A 22,680-nucleotide genomic window follows, 5' to 3' on the forward strand; every position below is an offset into this window, starting at 1 on the left:
CCAACAGCACGTAGTTATGTTACTGGTGCCCTAACAGGACAGCTTTTCCTAGGCGCAGGTACAAATTTAAAGATACAGTGCTTTTCCTCCCCGAAGAGTAGACTCTTTCTCATTACTTCTACTACATGAATTGTAGAGGGTTTGAGTTTGATACTTTCACAGAATACAATCTTATTTTTAAGACACTCCCTTGTCAAAACAAACAAACAAACAAACAAACAAACAAAAAACCAAAACAAAACAAAAAAAACCTGCAAATCAATTTTTTAATGTTGTTGGTCAGATTAATTTTAATGTTTGTGCTTCAGAGCAAACCTGCAGAACAAACAACAGAATTAGGCACACATAGAAATCTTAGCCGGGAAACACAAAGCACTCCAGTCCACTTGCCTAACAAATACAGTCTGCAGGACCCACATCCTCACACGTGTCAGCGTGTCCCCCCTGCTCCAGCTCTTCACTCCCCTTACCCAACACCTGCTGACACAGTCCCGGCTCTCCCTAGCACCGGTAGGAGCCACCACTCCATGGGAAGACAGACATGCTCCTGAGAAATTGCTTGTTTTCAGCATTTGTGACACAAACAGTTATCAACAATTCTGTGCTAGGGTGATTTTCCACATCCTGAAACTGTGGCCAGAAAGATTAAAGCAGACTCCTCTCTCATGAAGTACATATCATGGTTGATAACACACTGCAGTGTCCTGAGCTGAATAACTGTTTTTTGAAGGTACATGGATCTTAGGCTTGTTTTCCTTTTCAAAGGAAGTTAGAATCTTCAAAGGTTCTGGTAATCTCTTGTTTACAAAAGTGGCTGTTCAGAAACGGGATGGAAACAGTGTTGTGGAAATGGCTGCTAATACTCCAACAAAAACTTCAAATAATTAAAAGCTGTTTATTATTGGGGCACAACCCACTGAATCCTACACCACTAAAATCAGAGGAATGTATTTTCTAGTGTTCCCAATGTGAAGGCAAACCAAATCTACCATATAAAAATACATACACACAACAGTCCAAGATCCTATTGATTTTTGCTGCAAAATCAAGTCAATAAATCAAAGTGCAGTAACTGTGCTGTGAGATAAGGCAAACTGAGGAACAGAATGCCATTTTAATTATGAATACTACTATGAATTACCGTTATTTGTGATTAATTAGCATTACAGAAACAAGCAGATGAAAGATTGAAGGATCTGCAGTGAAATCATGCTGAAGCTTGATATGTGGATGGAGGGTCCTTTTCATACCACCTCCCATAGAGTGTTACACTCAAAACTGGCTTTGATGTAGTATTCCGATTTTTCAGACGTCCATCAGCTAGCACCTGGTTATGAAAAAGTAAAATAAGCAGGAGCAGCATCAAAGCAGTACTACTGTATGGCAAACACAAAATCATATATTCAGTAATGCTGATCTAGTTGAGAGAGCTCCAGTCTCAATTGGAGCTAGCAGGAAGTCTGAGAAAAACTGCATTTCTGTCTTGAGGGAGATCTGGCTCTAGAGGATTTGGGGGAACAGGGCAGAAGAGAATTGGCAAGGTGGTCCTACTGTATGAATACAGCCAGGAAAATCAGGCAGAAAGAAAGCTGCCTTGAACTCAAGGCAGAGGACAGAGGACTCTGGTAACAACTAAGTTGCTCTTGTAGTGGCTTTTTGACCACTGATGTCTGACAAACCACAAGGGTGCCCCATTACCTCGAACTCCCCGGGGGCCAGCTGCACCCCGCTGTACAGCACTTCTGGGAAGACGTAGCTGGTGCCAAACGTGCCGCTGAGGGAGAACATCTCAAACTTGGTCTGAGCCGTCTCCACGGGCTGCCCATGTGTGCTCGGGTGGGCAGAGTGCAGACCTGTGGGGAGGAGGAGACAGAAAGGCAAATCATCACTAAGCTTTCAGCAACCATGAGCTGGACTTGATAGCAAGAAAGCTGTCACGATGAAAAAAACAATCTAAAACATCTTTGGATTTATTTATTATATACTCTGTATAGTTCTCTATATGTTTCTATGTATACAGAAATGATTTTCAGCACACTAAAAAAAAGTGTGGGGTGAAGAATCAATACACTGACAAGCCAAGAGAATACAAATGGTATATCCATATTTAATTTCCTTATTTTGTTAGATAACCGGATGGTAGATAATCATATCAGCACAACGGTACAAACCACTGAGCAGAAAACAGCTCTCTTGTCACAAAAGCATCCCTATGAAGACTGGGAGAGATGTACATTCTTCTGTCCTTTTCATACATACATAAAGAAACCTGCTTAGAATCATAAAATCATTTAGGTTAGAAAAGACCTTTAAGACCATCAAGTCCAACAATTACCAGCACTGCTAAACCAAACACTAAACCATGTTCCTAAGCACCACATCTACACATTCTTTAAATACCTTCAGGGATGGCAACTGAACCACCTTCCTAGGCAGCCTGTTCCAATGCTTGACAATCTTTTCAGTGAAGATATTTTTCCTAGTAACCAATCTAAACCTCCTCTGGTACAACCTGAAGCCACTTCCTCATGTCCTGTCACTTGGGAAAAGTGATCAACCTGACCTCCACCTCACCACAGCCTCCTCTCAGGTAGTTGCAGGGAGCAATAAGGTCTCCCCTCAATAATAAATCCTGACAAACCTACAACCTGCAAAACATTAAGAGCAACTTCTGCAGATATGTCACAGATGTACAGTCAGCAGAGAAGCATACATACTCATCTTCTCCTGTCCTTGCCAAAACTGCTGGGTTCCCTCACCTTTAAGGGTGTTACAGCATAGGGTCAACCCAAGGTCTACACTTCCATAATTTATGACACTGAAAAGCAGATTAAGACTGCTAATGAAGTCAAAATGTATAATGAAGAAAACAAATGTTTGGGGGGGGGGGGGGGGGGAAAAAAAAAGCCTTTTTTTAAAAGCCCCCAAAAAAAAAAAAAAAAAAACCCCCCCAAAAAAAAAAAAAAAAAAACCCCCCCAAAAAAAAAAAAAAAAAAACCCCCCCAAAAAAAAAAAAAAAAAAACCCAAAAAAAAAAAAAAAACAGAAAAAATCCCCCCAAAAAAGCAAACAGACTGCAAAGAGAGTATTGCAGCCTTCTCACTGTTCAAATAAGAGCAGAAAATTCTTACCTGCAAATAATACTGTCATTCAACAACATCAAAGGCACCCAGGACATAAATTTCATCTTGCTGCTTCTCTACTGTCTTGGAAGAGATGGCAACAGAGGTCCTGCTGGCATATGGCTCGATTTCCCTCAGATTCAGTGAGTTCCATGAAGGAGAAGAGATCATGGTAAATGATCCCACTGAAAAGAGTATTTGTTTGATGCAAGATGTTTGATCTGGCTGGCATACAATGTCCAGTTAACAGCAGCAGGAGTCAGGAGAGAGATGTGGGTGTGAACTCAGTTCACCAAAAGGTGACCATTATCCATTTCAGTATTGTAGCAATATGCTCTTGGACCATCTGGGGCATAAATACCACTCCCTGAAAACATATAACACAAGAAAGTTTCTAATCTGAAAGCAAATATATGGGACAGGTAAGCAGTAGTCACTAATTATATATGTGCAAAATGTAATTCTAATGTTTACCAGACTGTTTTGAAACGAAATTGAGCCTTCATGGACTACAATCTTAACCTAATGGTTTTTTACCATCAATGGAAAGTAGATCAAACTCTGGTATTTCATGTATTTTAAGTGACAAGATTAGTGTCCTGATTATATATGATTTAAATGGCTGAAGTTTTGCATTCTTCTCTAACTGCATTAGAAATCAGTAATTCTGATTAAAATGGGTGGTAACACTATCCAATCAAAAAGTTTGTAAGGAAAAGATATTACCAAAATTCACTTCTTTATGCAAGTGCTTTACATAAATAGAGACATCTTTAAAGCCCAGAGTAAAACCTATTCATAAAGAGTATCAATTGTGACATACGGTCATCAACTGAGAACTAACGGAATGGCTCACATGTCCTTTTATTTGGATGGCAAAATTTAGAGCTACATTTTAGCAGTACGTTTCTCTCAATTCTGTAAACACATGCACACAAAATTGGCGCTTGACTTCTTGCATCTGCTCAGGAAAAATATACAGTGAAAACAAAGCCTACAAAGAAAATGTGACACTCAAAGTCTGCAGCCCAGAACTACTATTTGCAGAACTCACAAGAACATTTCTCAGAGTTAGGGTTCCATCTAGCGGACAAAATGAAGTTTGGGTCTTTACATGGCCAAAATACCAATAAAACACCAGGGCCAGAAGATGAAGAATATCACTCATAAACACCCAGGACTGATTATTTAACTATTAAAGACTAGAGGTGTTGTAGTCAACTTAAGAATTTCCAAGTTCTTACATAGCACATTTCTATTTCCTTTATATCAAGAACTTTACAAGTTCTCATGTCCTAGTCCTGTTGACATGAGTATGCATGCTTAAAGCTGATGTGAATTTCTGCTCAGGTCAGCTGCACTACACAGATACAAATGTTGCCTATGAGAATGTGTATTTGCTGAAAGGAAGTTGACCCCCATTCCCAAGGTCCATGCTGAGTGAAACTGGACAGCTGACAACACTGGAAGGGTGTTCACCCAAGCAGTTAGGAACAGAATGGTGTCAATCTGAAATCTGCTTGCCAAGACCAGATCTGGGTCATGGTAGAGTATGTCTGCACAAGTGAAAATGCCAAAGTAGCCAAAGAATGTATTGAAAGTCACAAATCCTGGATCCTTGGGGTAATTAAATGGTTTCTCTGTCACAAAAAAGTTGCACTGCTCATGGAAAAGAAAAAAAATATGGAGAAACTAAAAATCTTGCATTCAACTCTAATCCTCTCAGCTCCTTCTCACCTGGCTCATCATCAGCACTGGCATGGTCAGCATTTCCTAGTAAGTTGAGGTGTACATTCCTGGTTTCAGTAAAGTCTAATGTCTGATACAAAATGGAAAGGAAGCTATTAAAAAGATGTTCCATGGGGAAGCCTGACCTTTGGTACCCTGAAGTTCCACAGCCCATTTGGCTACCACAGCAGTTGTTCTTTCTAGTCCAAAAGAGCTCTGGCAGAGAAAGAAGTATTTCTTATGTAAAATCCAGGAACTATTCACAGAAGAAACTGACTGGAAATTGCTAGGACAGACCACTTTTCTTATTTATGGTAAAAAGCCACCACAGCGAAGCCCTTCTAGAAGCCAGTTATGGGCTCAATGACAAATTAAAAGACTTTTGTCACAACCGAGGTCAAGAAGTCTAGTGTAAGTTTGTCAGGAGTGTCCTTGTCTCAGTTCTCCTTGAATATCTTTAGCTGAGCAACCGGAAGAGGCGAGGAAATGTTGGGTTTTTTTTCCACAGTAGCCCCAGAGACCTTATAGATTTGCTGTTGCAGAAGCAATTAGTACTAACATTCCAGCTAGCATTTATTAGCAAAATAAATCTTAAAATCACCAAGCTAGGTCTTCATATATAATACAAACATGCATTTATCTTTTGTGTATGTATATAAATGTATTTACCAGATGACAAGTCTCCCCCAGGACTGAAGATCAGTTTTACTCTGTAGATATGGCAAATTTTCATTATTTTTGCATCTCATTCTCAGGCACTCTCAATATAACACAAGTGCTGGTAGACAAGAAGTATTTTAGACTCTTGTTATCTAAGAAAATGTACAAAACTTAGGGAAAAAGTTGCTTTATTGAAAACAGTATTGTGCTTCGTCCTTTATAGTTTCAAATTCTGTTTTTACAAGATAATGAACTTCCTTTAAAAAAATACAGAAAATCATGGTAGCAAAACAGTAGCTTTACGCAAGAATAATGCACAGCACACACAAGCATGGAAACCAGACATCTTTTCACATACAGTGGTGCACTGTACATGGAACACAATTAAATAGGCTGACAGCTAAGTGTTACTCATCATTTACGAGAACTTCCAAAAGAAAGGCAGTCAGTGTTTAGTGTTTCAAAACAGTAATGCCTCTACAATTAAACCACAACTGGTTGTTCACTAAGGGATCATGTCCCAGCTCCAGAATAATGAAGCAGTGTTAAGGCCAGTCACCTCAATACTAGGTTACACCACAACAGCACACAGAATTGAAAGTACGACTGGCTACATTTCATTGCCCATTAGACGAGTCCTTTCTTCATTATCACCAGGAGGATTTTGCAGGCTGGAACTGGAACTGTTTGCACAAGGAAAAGAACAGGAGAGATACACATTTTATATTCTCTAGAGACTTCTATGTGATACAAACATAATAGGCAAAGAACACACACATTATATGCAAAGAACTACATGGATCACTGGATTTGGTTCCCTAGTACTGCACAGAACCATTCACTGTTCATTCCCATGATCATACAGTGGTTCAGACTGAAAGGGACCTTTAAAGGTCAGCTAGTCTAGCTACCTTGCCATGGGTGCAACATCTTAAACTAGACCAGGCTGCTCAGAGCCATGTCCACCCTGGGCCTGAATGTTTCCATGGATGAGGCATCCACTACCTCTCTGGGCAACCTGGTCTAGTGTTTCACTACCCTCATTGTAAAATTTTTTTCCTCATATCTAGTCTGAATCTACCTTCTTTTAGTTGTTGGTAAGATACTAAACAGTACTGATCTCAAGACAGACCCCTGAGGGACACCACTCATCACTAGTCTGTGTCTGGACATTGAGCCATTGACCACTGCCCTCTGCATGTGACCATCCAAACAATTGCCGGTTTTAGCTGTCTGTTTAGGTCAGTAGGGATTTAGGAAACCATACAGACAAAGTACTTAAGCAATGTTTTTATTGCTCATCTTATCATTCATTATTAGGCTGGTAGTGAGAAAAAATGCAAGCACAGATTTCAAAGGTTTGCTTTATATGATTGCAAGCAAAATAAAGAATAAATATCTCAGCATACCTTTTCCTTGTTGCCTCAATGATATAAAATATTCCAGTTGCAAGACCCTTTGAGAAAACAGCCAGTTACAACTGTAGTACTTATAACAAACTTATGCAATAGCTTATAACTGTAATAGATAAAGAAAAAATAAACGTTTAATTACTTACACTTAACAGTGGCCATCCTCCTTGGATGGCTGCAGCCCATTCAAAACCCAGCTCTTCATTTAGAAATCCTCCCAGAATTGGACCTACAAATGCCCTGCATCAAATCATATTCAGGTATTGGCATCCCAAACATAAAGGATAACCATATTCTCAGAGAACTGTTTAATTGGGTTTTGTGGCCTTCCTTCATAGACTCTCACCTTTGACAACAAAGAGATTTTCTTTCACATACCTAACTTTCCTAAAATCCACAATAAGTATGAATTTACTGTTTGCCAAGGCCCCAATAAATCTAATTACGTCCTCATCTGGAAACAAGATCCACATCAGAAAGCTGAATGCAGTCTTTTTCAGTAGAGAGACTCAATTAAGGAACATGCTCTAAGAAAACATCTATGCTGATCAATTCTATCACAAGAGAAATTCAAAGTTGCATCCCTCAAAACAAAAAGTTTCTAAACTTCAAGACAAAGGTCTGATGAATATACGCAGGTGGGGAGGCACAACGTGACAGACATGATCACTGTAAGGTTCAGCTGTGTTTAACTGCTCTGCACCTTTATGCCTGTCTAAAAATTCAGGTTATAAAGCTTATGCAGCTGCTGGTCTCTTTAGAAAGGCCTTACATTATATGGTCTCTCACACCAGAAAGGGACAAAACTATGTAAAACTAGAGAGACTTCCTGGAAGCAAGTTACATTATAAGACCAGGCTTGACAGCAGCATAAACCGGGGGATTGCCAACTTTACACTACCTGTGTCTGTACTAAATCCTATACCAAATAAACAGGACTGCTAGACAGCTGGATCTTAGAAAAAAATGGTGGAAATTTGTGCCACTGAAACATACCTGCAGCCAGAGAGGACTACAAGGACAGATAAAAATATCCTGTAAGTGACTGCTAATAGGGGCACTCTGTCACTTCCCACTGAGTGACAGCTCTAAAGGGTCACTCAGCCAGCAGCACCTTTCACTTATTTCTGGGACGATGACCCTGACTATATAGAGTTATAGAGTTACAGACACACTCTGCTGAGCTATACAAGCATAAATCTTAAAGAATTTCTGTGGCTTAAAAAGAAGATTTTACCTTAAGCTATACCTGACAAAAGGAGGAAATGTTGAAAATGGAAAACAGAATTAGTCAGGAGCAGACATCTAGCTCACTCCACCTGGGTGGACTTAGCTTTGTAAAAAATTAAGGTCCACATCTCTCTGTATTGAGCATTAGACATTTTAGTGAAAGGAAAAATGACCACACAAAATTGCAAGCAAACATCCACTTCAATCATTGCAGTTTTTTTTAATATGGAGAGCAGTATGTTTCAAGAAAGACAAGTTCAGAGCATTGTCAAAACAAAAGTTTTACCTTTTGTTGGGTAACATGCCTACCAGGCACCTGTCAAGCAAGAAACTTTTGAACCAAGGTCAACACAGCGACAGCCAGATTTCCATGTGGCAGTAGTGTGGAACAGCTAAACTCTCATAACTTACAAAAAAGGGGTACACTTACCCAAGAGACCACATGGCATTGAAGAGCCCAGACACCAGTCCCAGAAGACTCAGACCTTCTTCAAATCCATTCTCACTGCAGAAAGACAGACCAGTTGGGGTAGTACAACACACACTGCGTCTCAGTCTGTAGACTTTTTCTCCTCCTTTTAATTTGCACACCACATAAATAGTCAACAACCAAAAGTGTACAGTAGAATTTCTGTTTACCCAGTACTCTCTTCTTTACTGCCTCTCTGAAGGATTGCAGTGCCATTCCTCATCTCTGTTTTCTCCCAAGTTAAGATCACACCATCACACCAATTCCCCACGTTTCATATGGCAAGTGTGAAACTGTGACAGGTGCCTTTTTAGAAGCAAAGACCTTGTTCCAAAGGAACATACTAATAAGAGTAAATCAAGACCCTTCTAGGTCATTACTGAGATACACATTTACAAAGTTATACTGGGAGAATAATGACTGGGGTGCTCAGACAGAAAAAACAAAGACAATAGAGTAGTGGAAACATTTGAGTGTTACTATCTGCCTTTGCCTCAAAAGGGGGCAAAAAAGCCACACTTCATAGTCACCCCTGAAAAACAATTGCAGATTCCTAGTGTCAGTAACATGAAAGAAGGGTTGGACTGAGTTACTTACTATGCACATTGCAGGATCTCTGGAAACACTGGGATAGCACTCATGCCAAGGGAAAAGCCAATCAAAACCAACACTAGCACAAACATCCACAGCTGACTGAAAGAGAGGCATTTACAAGAGGTTAGCTGCTGAAGACTCTTTTCAGTAAGGACTCCATGTGACTGAAGGCTGTTATATCAGCTCTCCTTGACTGATCAGCAAACAATGTGTCTTGAAGCCAATACTAATACTTGAAAAATCCAATTCTGTGCTTTAGAAAAAAGACTTTGTAAAAGAATACAAAAACTTGTGCTCAAATTACATATTTTCTTATCAAACACATTCATTTTATGACGTACATATAGGGAAGAGCTAGACAGATGAAGTTAATTGAGCAATGCCTGTGTGCAAGCACCAGACCTGGTTTGTTGCAGAAGTGAAGGATTTTGAAGTGAAAATTTTGCAGCTAATATAATAGAACCAAATATACTTAGCTAAAGAATTTTGAAGACTTTACTAATTTATTTTTCTCCCCAGCTCAAATCTATGATCTAAACTTGAAACCGCACCAGTTACAAACGTCTGATATTTAAAAATTAGCACCCTAGGAGGAGTTATATGCATTAACAAGCCTATTACTTTAACACAGTATCTAACCTAGGACAAAAGGATTGTGTAGTTGTTTTGTTAATGTAGCAGAATGTTTTGCTGTGAATTAACTTGTGAAATATGACATTACAGCTTTCAGGTACAACAGACATTGTCTTTGCTAGTGAAAACAAAGCTATAAGCTGTCACTTTTCTCAGTAGTCTATATACAGAGAGAAGTAAAATCAGTACTGCTGCACAGCCATGCAAATAAACCCCATAGTTTAAAAACACTGATGAAAAAGAAAAAATTGGAAAATAAGACAAAATGAGAACTTTGTTTTGCTGAAAGGGAAATGCCAGTGAAGGAAGGAAAATAAAAAATAAAAAGCAACGTTCTTCCTACCATACACATTAACATGAACACAGTAACACTAAAAAACAAAAGAAATGGATCTATTTTAGGAAGCTGTAAAATCTCTGTTTTCAGATGCTTTCACAGCTTTACATTCACAGTCTCATGCTACAACATCCAAAAACAACCATGTTTCATGGTCAAAGGTAGAACTGAAACTGAATCCATTTCAGAGTCAGAGCTGCTAATTACAGACTTACGGACATACATGACTGTGGTTGAAAACATCTCATAATGGGACAAACTCAAGTAGAGGCAGTACCTTTCAATGTGCAGTACAGGTGCAGGTCCTAGCATGAAAAGGCACACTGCTGTCATTAAGTCTCCAAATATCAGCAGCCACTTCCTGATGTGCTGTGTAAGAAAAGGAAAAGCTATGCAACTTATAATTGGGAATTTGTCATGTACATCAAGAAACAACAAATTCTTGTTTCCTCACCCCAGATGCAATTACTGGCAGCAGTGACTTAGTACAGAGATTTCAGGATACTGAGCAGTGATCCTTCTTGGTTAGCAAGTATTTTAGGTCTTAGTCTTCTTTAATAAAACACCCTGTAGCATTTCATGATGATCTTTAAGTTCCTTCCAACCCAGGTCATTCTATGATTCTATGTAATTCTCATATACAAAGGGCATTACTAGTTTATGTCAGAAAAAAATTATCATAAAACTGTCACTGTCCTTCAGGCATAGTATTCAAAGTGTAGGTTTCCTTGATCAATTAGCACTGGCTGTCAAATAGGCAGTTTTAGGTATACCACTGTCAAAGTCTCCTTCTGTGGTGCTGTTTAGAGCTAAAGGATCAGGCTAAAGGATAGGCAGCCCACTGTGCTGATCTAATTTAATTTGAAGATTACCCTTTTTATGAAATAAAGTCAATACAGCTAACCAAAACATCTTTACTCCTCTTCTCAAAAGCTAATAAAATTAGATGTGGTTAAAAGCAAGGATAACTGGGACATATTTTCCTACTCTTTATTCCATATTGCTTTGAAAAAGATTGTGCTTAGTCCACTAGAAAAGCTCAGCACACTTCAGCTGCTTGTCTGATTTCCTTTACTGACTTGGACATTCTTAAATTATCCTGGATCCTGCAAAAGAGACCACCCACATGGCAGTAATGGGTGCATGTGCAAGGTCGTGAAAGGCAGATCCCTTTACAAGAGCAGGCCTAGATCCTTTGTTTCATCCACTGTTCCCCACCTTTAAGCAAATGCACGGAGTGCTTCAGTCACCCTGCACACACAGCAGGGTAGGACTCACCGGCAGTTTGTCGCTTACGAGTCCAAGGAGGGGAGAAGACAGGGAGTACGAGAGTGCCAAACCAAGGAACACCAAGCCCACATAACCAGCTGGGAGTGTGAACTATGGAAGGAAGATCAATAAAATAAAAACCAAGACAAACCATATATGCTACGTTCATTAAGGACAATCCAAGAATTATATATTAAGTCAAAATACTAAAATGTGCGATTTTAAGTATCTTACTGATACCCTACAGAGGTTTTTCATGTATTTGAAATCATCCACAGAGCTTCAGTTTCTTTGCTTTCACCAACACTTTTTAAGCATGGAGTGGTGGAGACACCTGACACAACTGTACTCATATAAAGCCTAAATAATGTCAGGAGGAAACATTATGCAACGTCCCCTACAGTGGCACACTGGATTCTAACATTACCATCTGACACACTTGAAACAGACACTTCAGATACTGAAATTTCAATGGATTTAGTCTCTGCCTCTCCAATCTTTAGTTTTATTTGCATTAGAAAAGCCTAAGTACTGTATTCATCCATTGTTAATCAGTACATCTTAAAAGTAAGCAATGCCATAAAACTCAACTATAGCTTTTCAACCAAACGATGATTTTTATGAGAAGGAATAAGAGGTTTTTTGCTGACACCCTGAGGCCCACTTTTTCCTAAAATGGACACATATTTCTGCATTGAAACAAAATGTGTAATGATTTAAAAGCACTGTAGTTTCTCAAGTAAGTGCCTTAACTAAGAGTTAGAAGGTATTCCAAGATGTTTCATATGGTATAGACCAGACAAATATTCACTATTTCCTTGTCATATGCAAATACATGATAATAACTCTAATTTAGTGGTTAGAATACCTGCCAAGAGGGCCACAGCCCTTTCACAGCAAGTATCTGTCAGCACAGAGCAGAGGGAAAGCAGAAGAGCCATAGAAGGACACAGACTCTACAGCGGGATAATTTCAGATCCCTCCTGGGTGACGGAAGATGTACATCACATCTCCACTGATGAAAGAAGTTAGCATCAAGTCCCCTCCACCCCAGACAAGTGCTAAAGTACAGACTAGGCAGACAAAAAGTAGCACAGCCATCTGTGAAACATTACCCCTTGGAAGAACAATTCATAAATAAAGCCTTCAAAGACCACTGCTTAATTTTACCTAGGAACAGAATCTTAAAGGTGTTCACATCAAGAGATGTAACACTGTCAGTGACTGCAGCAGGTTTCAAGAATTTGATTTCAGAAAGGAAGAAAAAAACCTCTTTTTTACAAAAGCAGTGTCTATGCCCTATTCAGAGACAGTACTTTGCAGCTGAAAGAGATTTAAGTGGAGAAAGCCCATTTTAAGAGGCCTTACACTTCTTAATTCTCAAAGTTATCAAGACCCAGCAGAAAGAGATGGTGCAATAGATACTGACTCATCAGTACTGTGGAAATCAAGTTATTTGGAATTCATACAACTAACAGTTAACTACAGCAGAGTTAATTGGATGAAGCTCAATTTTGTTAAGGATATTTACATTTATAACCAATTACTCACTATTTATTAAGTCAAGACTTCACTGCATGTTAGCAGGACTTACCTTCTTTAAGATAAATAGAGATATTGTGGGATCAAAAAAACCCAAGCATGCACTTAGAGAAAATATAGTGAGACAGAGTATTAGGACTTTTGGCAGAAGAATGAGCTTCCAAAAGGATTCTTTCCTAGGAGTCGAATCTGTTTCAATAGAAGAGGGGGGGAAACTGCATCATTTTCAGCAGCATAAGCTCACGATTGATCTTCTTGCTTTAGAAAATAAATAGACCTTCTTTTAGTCTTCTTACTCCTGTTGCACAACAGATAAAAGTCAATAGTTGATTATTATGTGCTATACTATTTTAATAGTAAAAACAAAAATTCAATAGGTGAAGAAAAGCATACAATTTAGATTCCAACAGCGCAAATCCCCAACTTGAAAAGAACTAAAGCATGTATTGCTCCAATTATGTGAAAAAAGTATTTGCTCCTCTGCTAGCATTTATACAATGAAATCCTCATGGATATGTCTCAGCTTAATACATGAACACATATATGAACAATTCATATCCAATAAAAGAAACATGCTTTGAGAGTAAGATTACTATTTGTCAATTGAGGTCTATCCAAGTTTTTAAACAACTAAATTGAAATCCAACATGGTCAATTTGTACTCCAGCAAACTTTTTTTAGATGTCATGGTTATGCGGGAATTTTAAGTCGGGCCCTCTTCCTGATGGTGCTTCTCCTATAATACTTGAATGTGATCACAAAGTATACAAAGAACTGAAAGTTCAAGCACTAGCATCCACCAGTTCAGACCTAACATTTATGTAATATACTTCCACACTGGCAGCAATATCATAACAATTTCAGAGCTTGGGGACGTCAGGGGGAAAAGTCAGCAGTAGCAACACATGGTTAATCACTGTAAGCTTCTTCTAAAAGCCAACATACTTGGAAGTTATTCTCCATGGTTTTCATATTAAAAAATAAAAAAAAAAAAATTAAAGAAGCATTTCAAAATTAGTAGTTGGTTTTTTTTTCTCTAGAAAAGAATAACAGAACTGTAACCTTACAATTATAGTCTTGCATGAGGACTTAACTTTAAGCTAGTTTTCTGTCCAAGCAGGATCATCTAAAATTTAATAAATTTATACGACCTCCAGCATTTCATTAAACCCCTCCTTTATTAACTTTAACATTCTTTCATGTTAATCAGATCCTGCATTTTTCAGTACAAATAAACACTTTTTTTCCTCCCTATAATTAGTTTTCCCCTCCACTGTTAACTCCTCAAACATGTTGAGTTCTCCTGTTTTACGCAAAATCTGTCTCCAGCTTTTCTTAACTAGCTGCAATGACCAACCTACAGGAAGCAGACACAACTGATCCTTTACAAGCCCTAAATCTAAGGCAAAAGAAAATAAAAATATATCTCAGGTCACTTCCATAGAGTTCCGACTGTTTACAGAAATGGGCACGAGGAGTTGTGTTAATTCCAGGCCATCTCATTAATTTAGGTTAGCATCAAACACGGGCCTGATCAAGACGATAATTCAACTGGAGTTTTGCCCTCTAACTTGGATCAGACTCCAGAAGCTGAGTCTTTTTTAAAGACACTTAAGTACATGAGAAGTTAAGGTGAGTGAAGGAAGCAGGTAGAAGGATGCTTACCATATCTTGGCAATATGCACATATTCACAGGGACCAAAGCCAACACTATGCATCCCAGTGTGATGAAAGGGACCTCGTAACCAAATGATTGATACAAAAAGCCACCCAAAGGTGGGCCCAGCACCAGTCCAAGTCCTGAAAAAATTTCAAGGCTGCCCTAAAACATGAAAAAACAAGCAGAAAGGAAGTCAGTGCGTTGAGAAAATACAATGCAACAATACAAAGCAAGCCATGTGTCTGAGGAGCATTACAACACATCCAGGGTAGTGAAAAGCAAGACACTGCATCGCTAGGACAAGAGCTAGTAGTGACCTTCACAGGGTGGGACAGCAAAAGGAATTCCACAGTTATGTGTGTGACAGCCATGACCTCTTTTGCTTCATTGCAGGGAACCACCTGTACTGCAGCATTCAGAACTCTGTTGTCACCTAACAGATCTCAGTCTTGAGGCAAGGCAAATGCTCCAGTAGCAGAAAGCATCCACAGGACAGTTCAGGCTGAAGGGATCTCCTCTCCCACCTGCCATTACACTCCAGCCTGAGGGAAAGGATCTAAACAAACCTACTCATAATGGGTCATTATCTAATGGGATGAAGTACATGTGCCAAGTTAAAGCTTTATCTCCATAAACAACTGTTTGGACTCACTCCCTAGGGGTAGGAAAAAATAAGGAAACTGCAATGGGGACAACTCAGATTGTTTTGGATATAATTTAATAATCTGGTATGTTTTATAAGATACTAATTTGTAAAAGGACAGTAATACAGATGCATTTTTGTGCTACATCATAGTCACTGCCATCAACATCAGCCTCAACACTTGATTAATCAATGCTTAGACCACCAGGAAGAGCTGGTGGTAATAACTGCTTACAGATAAAAATTTTGGTAACTTCCAGAACTGAGATACTCCAGGCAGTCATCCTCATCTTTAGTTTTACTGATACAAGTCAGAGTAGTCAAATGTCCTGAAAATGGTCAGAGTCAGCAAAAGCCAAGTTCTTTACCTGAGGTCAGCCTAGGGCTGCAACCTTTTTCTTTCATAGCAAAGAAAATAACTAGGTATGGCCATTAACATCAGTGCATTCAGATGATGCTTTCACTGTTGTTGCTCACCAGCCATAAAAAACATTTGATCTGTGACACTTTGGTTCAAATAATTTACATGATTTGAGGCTGTACATCATTTAGCCCTTCTAACTTAATGAAGGGGGGAGGGCATGGGGGGGAGGCTGAGACATTGCAGTAGTACAGACCAGAGGATAAGATAAACCTGATACTGTAAGAGAAGCGAGATTGCTAATGTTCTGAAGTCCACACCTCCTCCCTCCACAGAGGGATCACATTGACAGATGTTCAACTTCCCACTCCAACAAGGCTCACATGCCTATATTTAATAACTTCCCCATATACCCTCTAGGATACCCAACGAGTAAAAGGAAGGCTGAAAACTTGTACAAAATGGTAAAGAGACAAAAGGTGCTTTTCAGCATCTAGCACTATCAAGAAGGACAATAGAGAGCAAGGCTAAAAAAAGCCTCATCCACTCCATCAGGCTTCAATTTTACCCTAGGATGCACCTTGCTCAAACAAACAGCTCTTTCTTCTGCCTCCTGCCTCAGAGCTCACAGTAACAAGAACTCTCCATCATGCCCATTTAAGGACACTAAATCTACATTAATAAATATGAAGAGGTTTTATTCTCAAGCAGAGCAAGACACTAAAGTACACAATATGATAAAAAGACAAACAATTCGAAGTCATCTGTCTTTTTATAGCAGCCTTTCTAGATTTTAAACAAAGGTAGGTAGCAAGCCACAGCTGTATAGCATTTCTAATTCTGAGATGACCTCCACCACCACATATCATTTTCAGGCATACATCCATGGTTACTGTGCTGCCATAACAGAAATTCTTTTATTTTGAATTCTGATTATAAAATGGGTAACTAAGTCCCTTTAAGTCAACATTACTTACTTACCTATTTAAATTATGTTTTAAAATTTGCAAACAGGAAACCTTATTGACTGAATAAATCCAAAACATGATTACAATATATAAATTGCTTCAATAAAAAGGTCAGCTAATCACTGCTGATACAACTTAGTAGGTTTCTTTCTAGTTATAAAGACATATTCTTATAGATATATATTTATAGAAGTAATTAAGCAGCTTAACAAAAATACTAATAAAAGCAGAAACTTTTCTAATTTTATTTAATGTTGTTAAATAAGTTCTCAATATTTGCTCACTCATTAATATTTAACCTAGTTATTTCTGACAAAATATATTTGAACTGAAAACCAGAATGTATTGAAGAATAGACAGAGAAAGCAGTATTTTATTAAACACAAAACTTTTCTTTAACACCTTAAAACCCCAGCTGAAAAAGGGTAATATCTCTGCTGACGATCAGAAATACTGCCCTCCAGATTTCAAGAAATTCTAGCTCTCATCGCCTCATACATAACTTTTATCAACAGATTAGAAAAACTAAGACAAAATTGTTTCAGTTTTGCATCTTTCAGTCATTTAAATCAAAACCATTTGAATTAATTTACCTCTTTTTTTTTAATCAATTCATACGGATCCTTACCATCCAGGCAGAAGTAGTCACTAAAAGCTGTACTAGTATTTTATTAGTATTTTGTCTTGATTTTCACTGAAGCGATAACCACCACCACTAATGATGTCTGTCAGCTGTCTTCAAAGCACAAGAAACTAATATAAACTGCTTAATTTATATCTAACCAGAGTTATGCTAAGGTCTAAACTTGTTCTAGGATTGTGATTCTAGATTAGAAACAAAACACTACATGATGACTTCAAATAAGCCTGCATATGAGACATCAAATTTTCTCCTGATTTTAGGCTGGCCACTGGCAATTTGTCATATTGCTGGAACTCAGCTGTACCACTGCTTTCTGCACTTACCAGGACAGTAGCTATATTAGTGGGAAATGCTTTTGCAAGGATTGAGAACGATGCTGTAATTGCTGCTGAAAAGCTTATTGCATCCATTGCTCTTACTAAAAAGCAGAAACCGATGAACATTGGTCCGCTTGGCACCTTGTCGAGCATTCTGGAAAAGAAAAATCCCAACAGTAAATTGGGTCTCTCTCAGGATGGAAGAAGCCATCTACTAAAGGCCCTAGAGCATCATTTCTTGCTCATTAAAAGACACAGTTACAAGACACTCAATGCTTTTTATTACCACTTATCTTTGAACCACATCAGTGAAATTATTCAAACTCTACCAAACTATTTCTGGCAGCTTTTCCCCTTTACTTGGCAGTGAATAGAGCATGAAAACCATAACCTGTGAAGAATGCTCCAATGCCCCCTTTGTTGTATTCCATAGCTTTTCCAAGCACCTGTGCAAGAAGTCTGATGCAATATGTTAGAATTAACTAATAAGAGATTCCTTCATTGTTGATAAAACATTTATTATGCTAGAATTAGTGACTTAGCTTTGCCTGATAGGCAAAGCTTCCCATTTAAGCCCAATATTTTTAAGGAAAGAATAATAAAAACATTATGCAGAAAAGTTTTCTTATTGCTGCACCTTTGACAGGCTTCTTGCTGTCTGTGAACTACTACTTAAATAGACAGAACCTACCTCCTCTGCTTTCAAAGTAGTAAACAGACTCTGAAACCTAGTGAAAGGGAGAAGTGTTCATTCTGCTTTACAAGAGGTAATAAAAATTAAAGATGCAAGAAGTTAGATGACCTAACCAACACACAAAAGATGCCCAAGAGTTTCTAATTTTGTGTCCGTCTTTTCATATGGATGAAAATGATCAGAACACAAATGCAACAAAACCAAGCAACAGAAATCACTTACCCAAACAGAATGGTCACACATCCTGAAACAAACATCCCTGACACAAACATGAATTTTGCTCCAATTTGTGAAAGCTGTAAATTAAATACCATTTTTGCATGTTAGTATTTCAAGGAAAGATCAAAAATTTTCAATGTAAGTTACTGTTAGAAATCAAAAAATTATGGGATCTTTGTAGCACCTGTAACTAAAAGATTGGGAAACACTGCTTCTGCTGGTGTGCCTTCATTCAGTAATGAACCTAAAAATACTCTGAACAGTTAAGTGACTTAACCCAGTTTTAGAAAGGTAAGAAAAGTCTGCAGTTAACTATTTCACAGCAGCATGCTGCAGCTTCTGCAGAGCAGCAGGTTACAGCAGCATTCCTCATTATAAACAAGCAGAAAGTTTGTTTCCAAACCTCCCCTCCAGCACTATCACTGACTGAGGCAAGGCCAGCAAAACTCATCAGTGAGAGTCAATGCAAGCTGATTTTTGATCAAATTTATGACAACCCTTAACAGCACAAAGCTTTGGCAAGTATGGTACTTTAAGGCCTCCCCATTCATCACCAGGGAAGGACCACACCTTTCTTCATTTCAGACTCTCTCACCAGAGTGAAGGATGACAGGAGGCATGCCATAAAGCAAACTCAATCCCGCAGCAAAGTACAGCTGAGCTTCTAATTCCACACTGCAACTTCCCCTAAGGACAGTAGGTATTTCAGGCCCTTTTATTGTTCAGGCCTGAACAAAGTCCTTGCCTTTCAGCCATTATTACTAAAGCCCAAATTTTCTGAGTTTCACAGAAACCCTCAGGATCTCTGACTGCTGCACTATCCAGGTCTATTGATGCTCACTTTAGCTGTCTGCAGTGAGGATGGCACATTCACTCTCCCCCCTGTAAAGTACTTGGTGAGGCTTGTGCCATAGCTGAACACCACTACAGGCACCAAGACTTTGACTTAGTAATGGCACTTATGTGACACTTTATGAGCCACCTCAGCACCAGAGAAAAGCACTCACCACAGGGTCAACAAAGAGTCTGCCCAGTCAAGGACAGAGATTATTTTGAATTGCTGCTCTGCAACAGCCCCAGCTGCTCAGGAACATTCCCTCGAATGTTCCTGAGCAGCCCCAGCAAATAATGCATAAACAGCAATGCTGCAGCACATAAACAAACAAACATTTATATAATTGATTTGTGATTTCTTCAACATGAGAAAAATCCTGAATCTGTGGGAAAGCTCAAGTTACAAGAACTGGAGACATTTCTGTCATATTACTATAGAATGAAGTTGAGGGGGAAACTAAGTTAAGCAGCAGAAAGTCATAACAGGAGTAAATGTTAAAAAAAAAAAAAAAAAAAAAAAAAAAAAAAAAAAAAAGGCAACATACCAGAAAAGAAGAAGAGGTGCAGCTAACTAAAGGAAAAAAAAAAAAAAACAAACAAAACAAAACCACCTTAATGTCGCCAAAGGCAAACCATATATATAAGTAAGTGCCACAAATAAAATGGGGGGTTAGGAGAAAGGAGGTCATAGAAAGCAGAATTAAACAGATTACTCTAAAGCAAATAGAACAGTTAACCAGAGAAACAAAACAGTTACATGCCTGTTGCCCTATGCTACTTTCAGGAAAAACAGAAGAGTACTGATAAGACTTAGATCACATTCAGACTGACTGGTCAGACTCCAGTTACTGCAGACAGAAAATTGCAGTAGCACTACTGAAAAGACGTCTCTTTTCTCAGGCTTGCAGAACTGCCTTCATGCACTAACCTGTGTCACCACAGAAAAAAGTTACAGCTTCAATTATACTTACATAATTTCCCAATATTAAAGAAGTCAAGAAATTGAACAAAGCAAAACATCCAAAAATCAGGCCAACAACTGTGTTACTGGCACCTTTTTTTTCTGCCTGCAAAAAAGATCACAACCATGTAGAGACTCAGACAAATTCTTGAGGTAAACAACATTCATGCCTTGCATATTTAAATCTTTTTAATTGTCTATTAATGCAGTTAGAAAGCAATTTATTTTCTGAAAGGCAGTAGGGGCTCAAAAGGTAACAACACAATTTTTAAAAGACGTTACACTTCTAATATGTCATCAAGGGAAAAACAATGTTAATTTATCAGTGAACAAAAGTGTGTTATTTGCTGAACAGGCAGCCAGACTATATAAAGGTGTCTTAAATTGGTGTGCAAGGGCACTAGCTACAAAATTTTGATTCCTTGCAAAGTGAGAGGGCATTAAATGGTGATATCTGTTATCTTCACTGCGACACACCACCCCATAACAAGCACCAGACAACTTTTTACTTATGTAGCTGACCAAATACACTCATTTGGGCACAAGCAGTACACAGGAATATTTAGAGGAAAAGAATATTTCTTTGTAAATACTTGAGACAAAAATAATATTTCTTTGTAAATACTTTGTAACAATTTGGCCATGAGAGAAATGGACTTCTGCTGCAAAGACACCACGACCATCTTTTTCTTTGTTGTATTCATTCAACATAAGCAGAGATTTTATATTTTTTCCCCCTTCCTAGGTCAGGAAGTTAGCACAGTTAATGATGGCCCAGAATGAGTTAACAGAGGAAGCTATAAATAAAAAGTCATTGAGAAGCTAGGGCACAGAAATGCAAGTCAGGACACTGGCAGAGTTTAATCGCAGCTCTACAAAACAACTTTGCAACACTGAGCAAAAAATTATTTCACTTCGCCAAGAATCCACTTTGATTTCTATCTCATCTCATTAGTTTGCTATCTCCTCTGCAGTCACAGGGAAGATTAATCCATGGACAAGATCCAGGTCACCATTTTATGCACTTCAGCTACACCAGCATCATGCTATCACTGAATTCCCATGACTGAAAAGTCAGAGCTTACAGCTAGCCATAAATGTCCCATGAGCTCAAGATATTTCTAAAAGTTTCAACATGCAAAAAAGTAACATAGAGAGTAGCTGTTTGTTTACCTCTGAAGGGAAAAAGGGTCCCAGGATTGAGTAGCACATCATCGAACTGAAATTTATAGAAGCTGCTGCAACTATTGTAAAAAGCTGATCTCTGGTGAGCCGTCTTGATTCCTCACCAACTGCTTCTGACACGCCTTCATCTGAAAATGCCAAAAGAAAATTACTATAAAGCATTATAAGCTGACAGAGGGGATCAATTTACAAACCAGGCTGGAAAATTAAAATCCACACAAAACTTGTACCCTCCCGGCCCTGAGAACGGAGTCGAGCCGCGCTGCCTTTTGCACCGCGCAGGAGCGCAGACCTGGCCGCGGTGCAGGTGCAGGTGCCGGCAGCCGCCCCTCAGCCTCCCCGGAGGCGCTGGGCTGCAGCCGGAGCTCCCCGCCGCGCTCCCGGCCCGGCCCCGGCGAGAAACCCGGCCCGCTCCCTGCGCTCCCGCTCCCGCTCCCGGACCGGCCTGGACCGGCCGCAGCCCGCGGGGGAGCCGCTACCCCGGCCCGGGCCGTGCCGGCGAAAAGAACGCGGGGAGCCCCCGCCTCGCACCTGGGGGCTGCTCGCCGCCCGCCGCCCGGCTGCCCATGGGGCCGCAGCGGCGCCTCCCGCCGCACGTGTGGCAGCGCCCACGGGCTCAGCGAGCACCGGGGCCAGCGCCAGCCCGGCCGCCGGCACTGAGCATGCCCGGCCTGCGGGAGCGGCCGCCGCGCCCGGAGCCGCCGCCGGGACTGCCCGCTCGGGCCGGGAGAGCGCCGGGCTTGCCACGGTCCCGTGGCAACCTGCCGGCTGCAGGGGTACGCTGGACACCTGGCCCTCGGCATGCACACCTGGCCCAGAGCATGCACACCTGGCCCTCGGCATGCACACCTGGCCCTCAGCATGCACACCTGGCCCAGGGCATGCACACCTGGCCCTCGGCATGCACACCTGGCCTAGGGCATGCACACCTGGCCCAGGGCATGCACACCTGGCCCAGGGCATGACCACGTGGCCCAGGGCATGCACACCTGGCCTACGGCATCCACGATACATTGCTAAGATTGGTAGACCGAGCAATATCGCCGATTATTACACAGCCTCCAGCAAGTTGCAGGATTCATTACACAAGGGCTTAACAACAGCATTGCTGCAAAAATTAATCTGTAAACTAGCCAGAAGTAAATTCAAGCTGGAGACAAGGAAGAGGTGGTATAATCACTGCATTTGGCACAAGGTCCT

At 39.8% G+C, this 22,680-nt stretch overlaps 2 protein-coding genes and 1 pseudogene across 3 annotated transcripts; all 3 read right to left on the reverse strand.

The window, feature by feature from the left end:
* Positions 1-254: 254 nt before the first annotated feature.
* On the reverse strand, positions 255-3,216 carry LOC121346176 (vascular non-inflammatory molecule 2-like). Of its 2 annotated transcripts, XR_005954058.1 has the most exons (4): positions 3,131-3,216; positions 1,699-1,853; positions 1,142-1,327; positions 264-315 (listed from the first exon to the last, which is right to left on the reverse strand). XR_005954058.1 is itself a non-coding variant. In XM_041423729.1 (3 exons), exons 1-3 carry the CDS (start codon positions 3,147-3,149, stop codon positions 1,208-1,210), a joined length of 294 nt encoding a protein of 97 aa, XP_041279663.1. In that variant the 5' UTR covers positions 3,150-3,216; the 3' UTR covers positions 255-1,207. The 2 variants fall into 2 exon arrangements, 1 of the variants encoding a protein (XP_041279663.1); XM_041423729.1 differs by having other exon boundaries at positions 255-1,327.
* LOC121346312 lies at positions 3,152-4,882 on the reverse strand (annotated as a pseudogene).
* A 672-nt stretch (positions 4,883-5,554) lies between these two features.
* SLC18B1 (solute carrier family 18 member B1) lies at positions 5,555-22,127 on the reverse strand. Its single transcript, XM_041423728.1, has 14 exons — positions 22,012-22,127; positions 21,469-21,608; positions 20,306-20,401; positions 18,504-18,577; positions 17,594-17,741; positions 14,661-14,817; positions 13,048-13,184; positions 11,463-11,564; positions 10,462-10,553; positions 9,218-9,313; positions 8,582-8,656; positions 7,068-7,161; positions 6,919-6,965; positions 5,555-6,192 (listed from the first exon to the last, which is right to left on the reverse strand). Exons 1-14 carry the CDS (start codon positions 22,046-22,048, stop codon positions 6,120-6,122), a joined length of 1,368 nt encoding a protein of 455 aa, XP_041279662.1. The 5' UTR covers positions 22,049-22,127; the 3' UTR covers positions 5,555-6,119.
* Between the last annotated feature and the right edge of the window lie 553 nt (positions 22,128-22,680).

Source organism: Onychostruthus taczanowskii, unplaced genomic scaffold, assembly GCF_017590055.1.
Source record: "Onychostruthus taczanowskii isolate IOZ18803 unplaced genomic scaffold, ASM1759005v1 scaffold8, whole genome shotgun sequence".
In the NCBI taxonomy this organism is placed as follows: Eukaryota; Metazoa; Chordata; class Aves; order Passeriformes; family Passeridae; genus Onychostruthus; species Onychostruthus taczanowskii.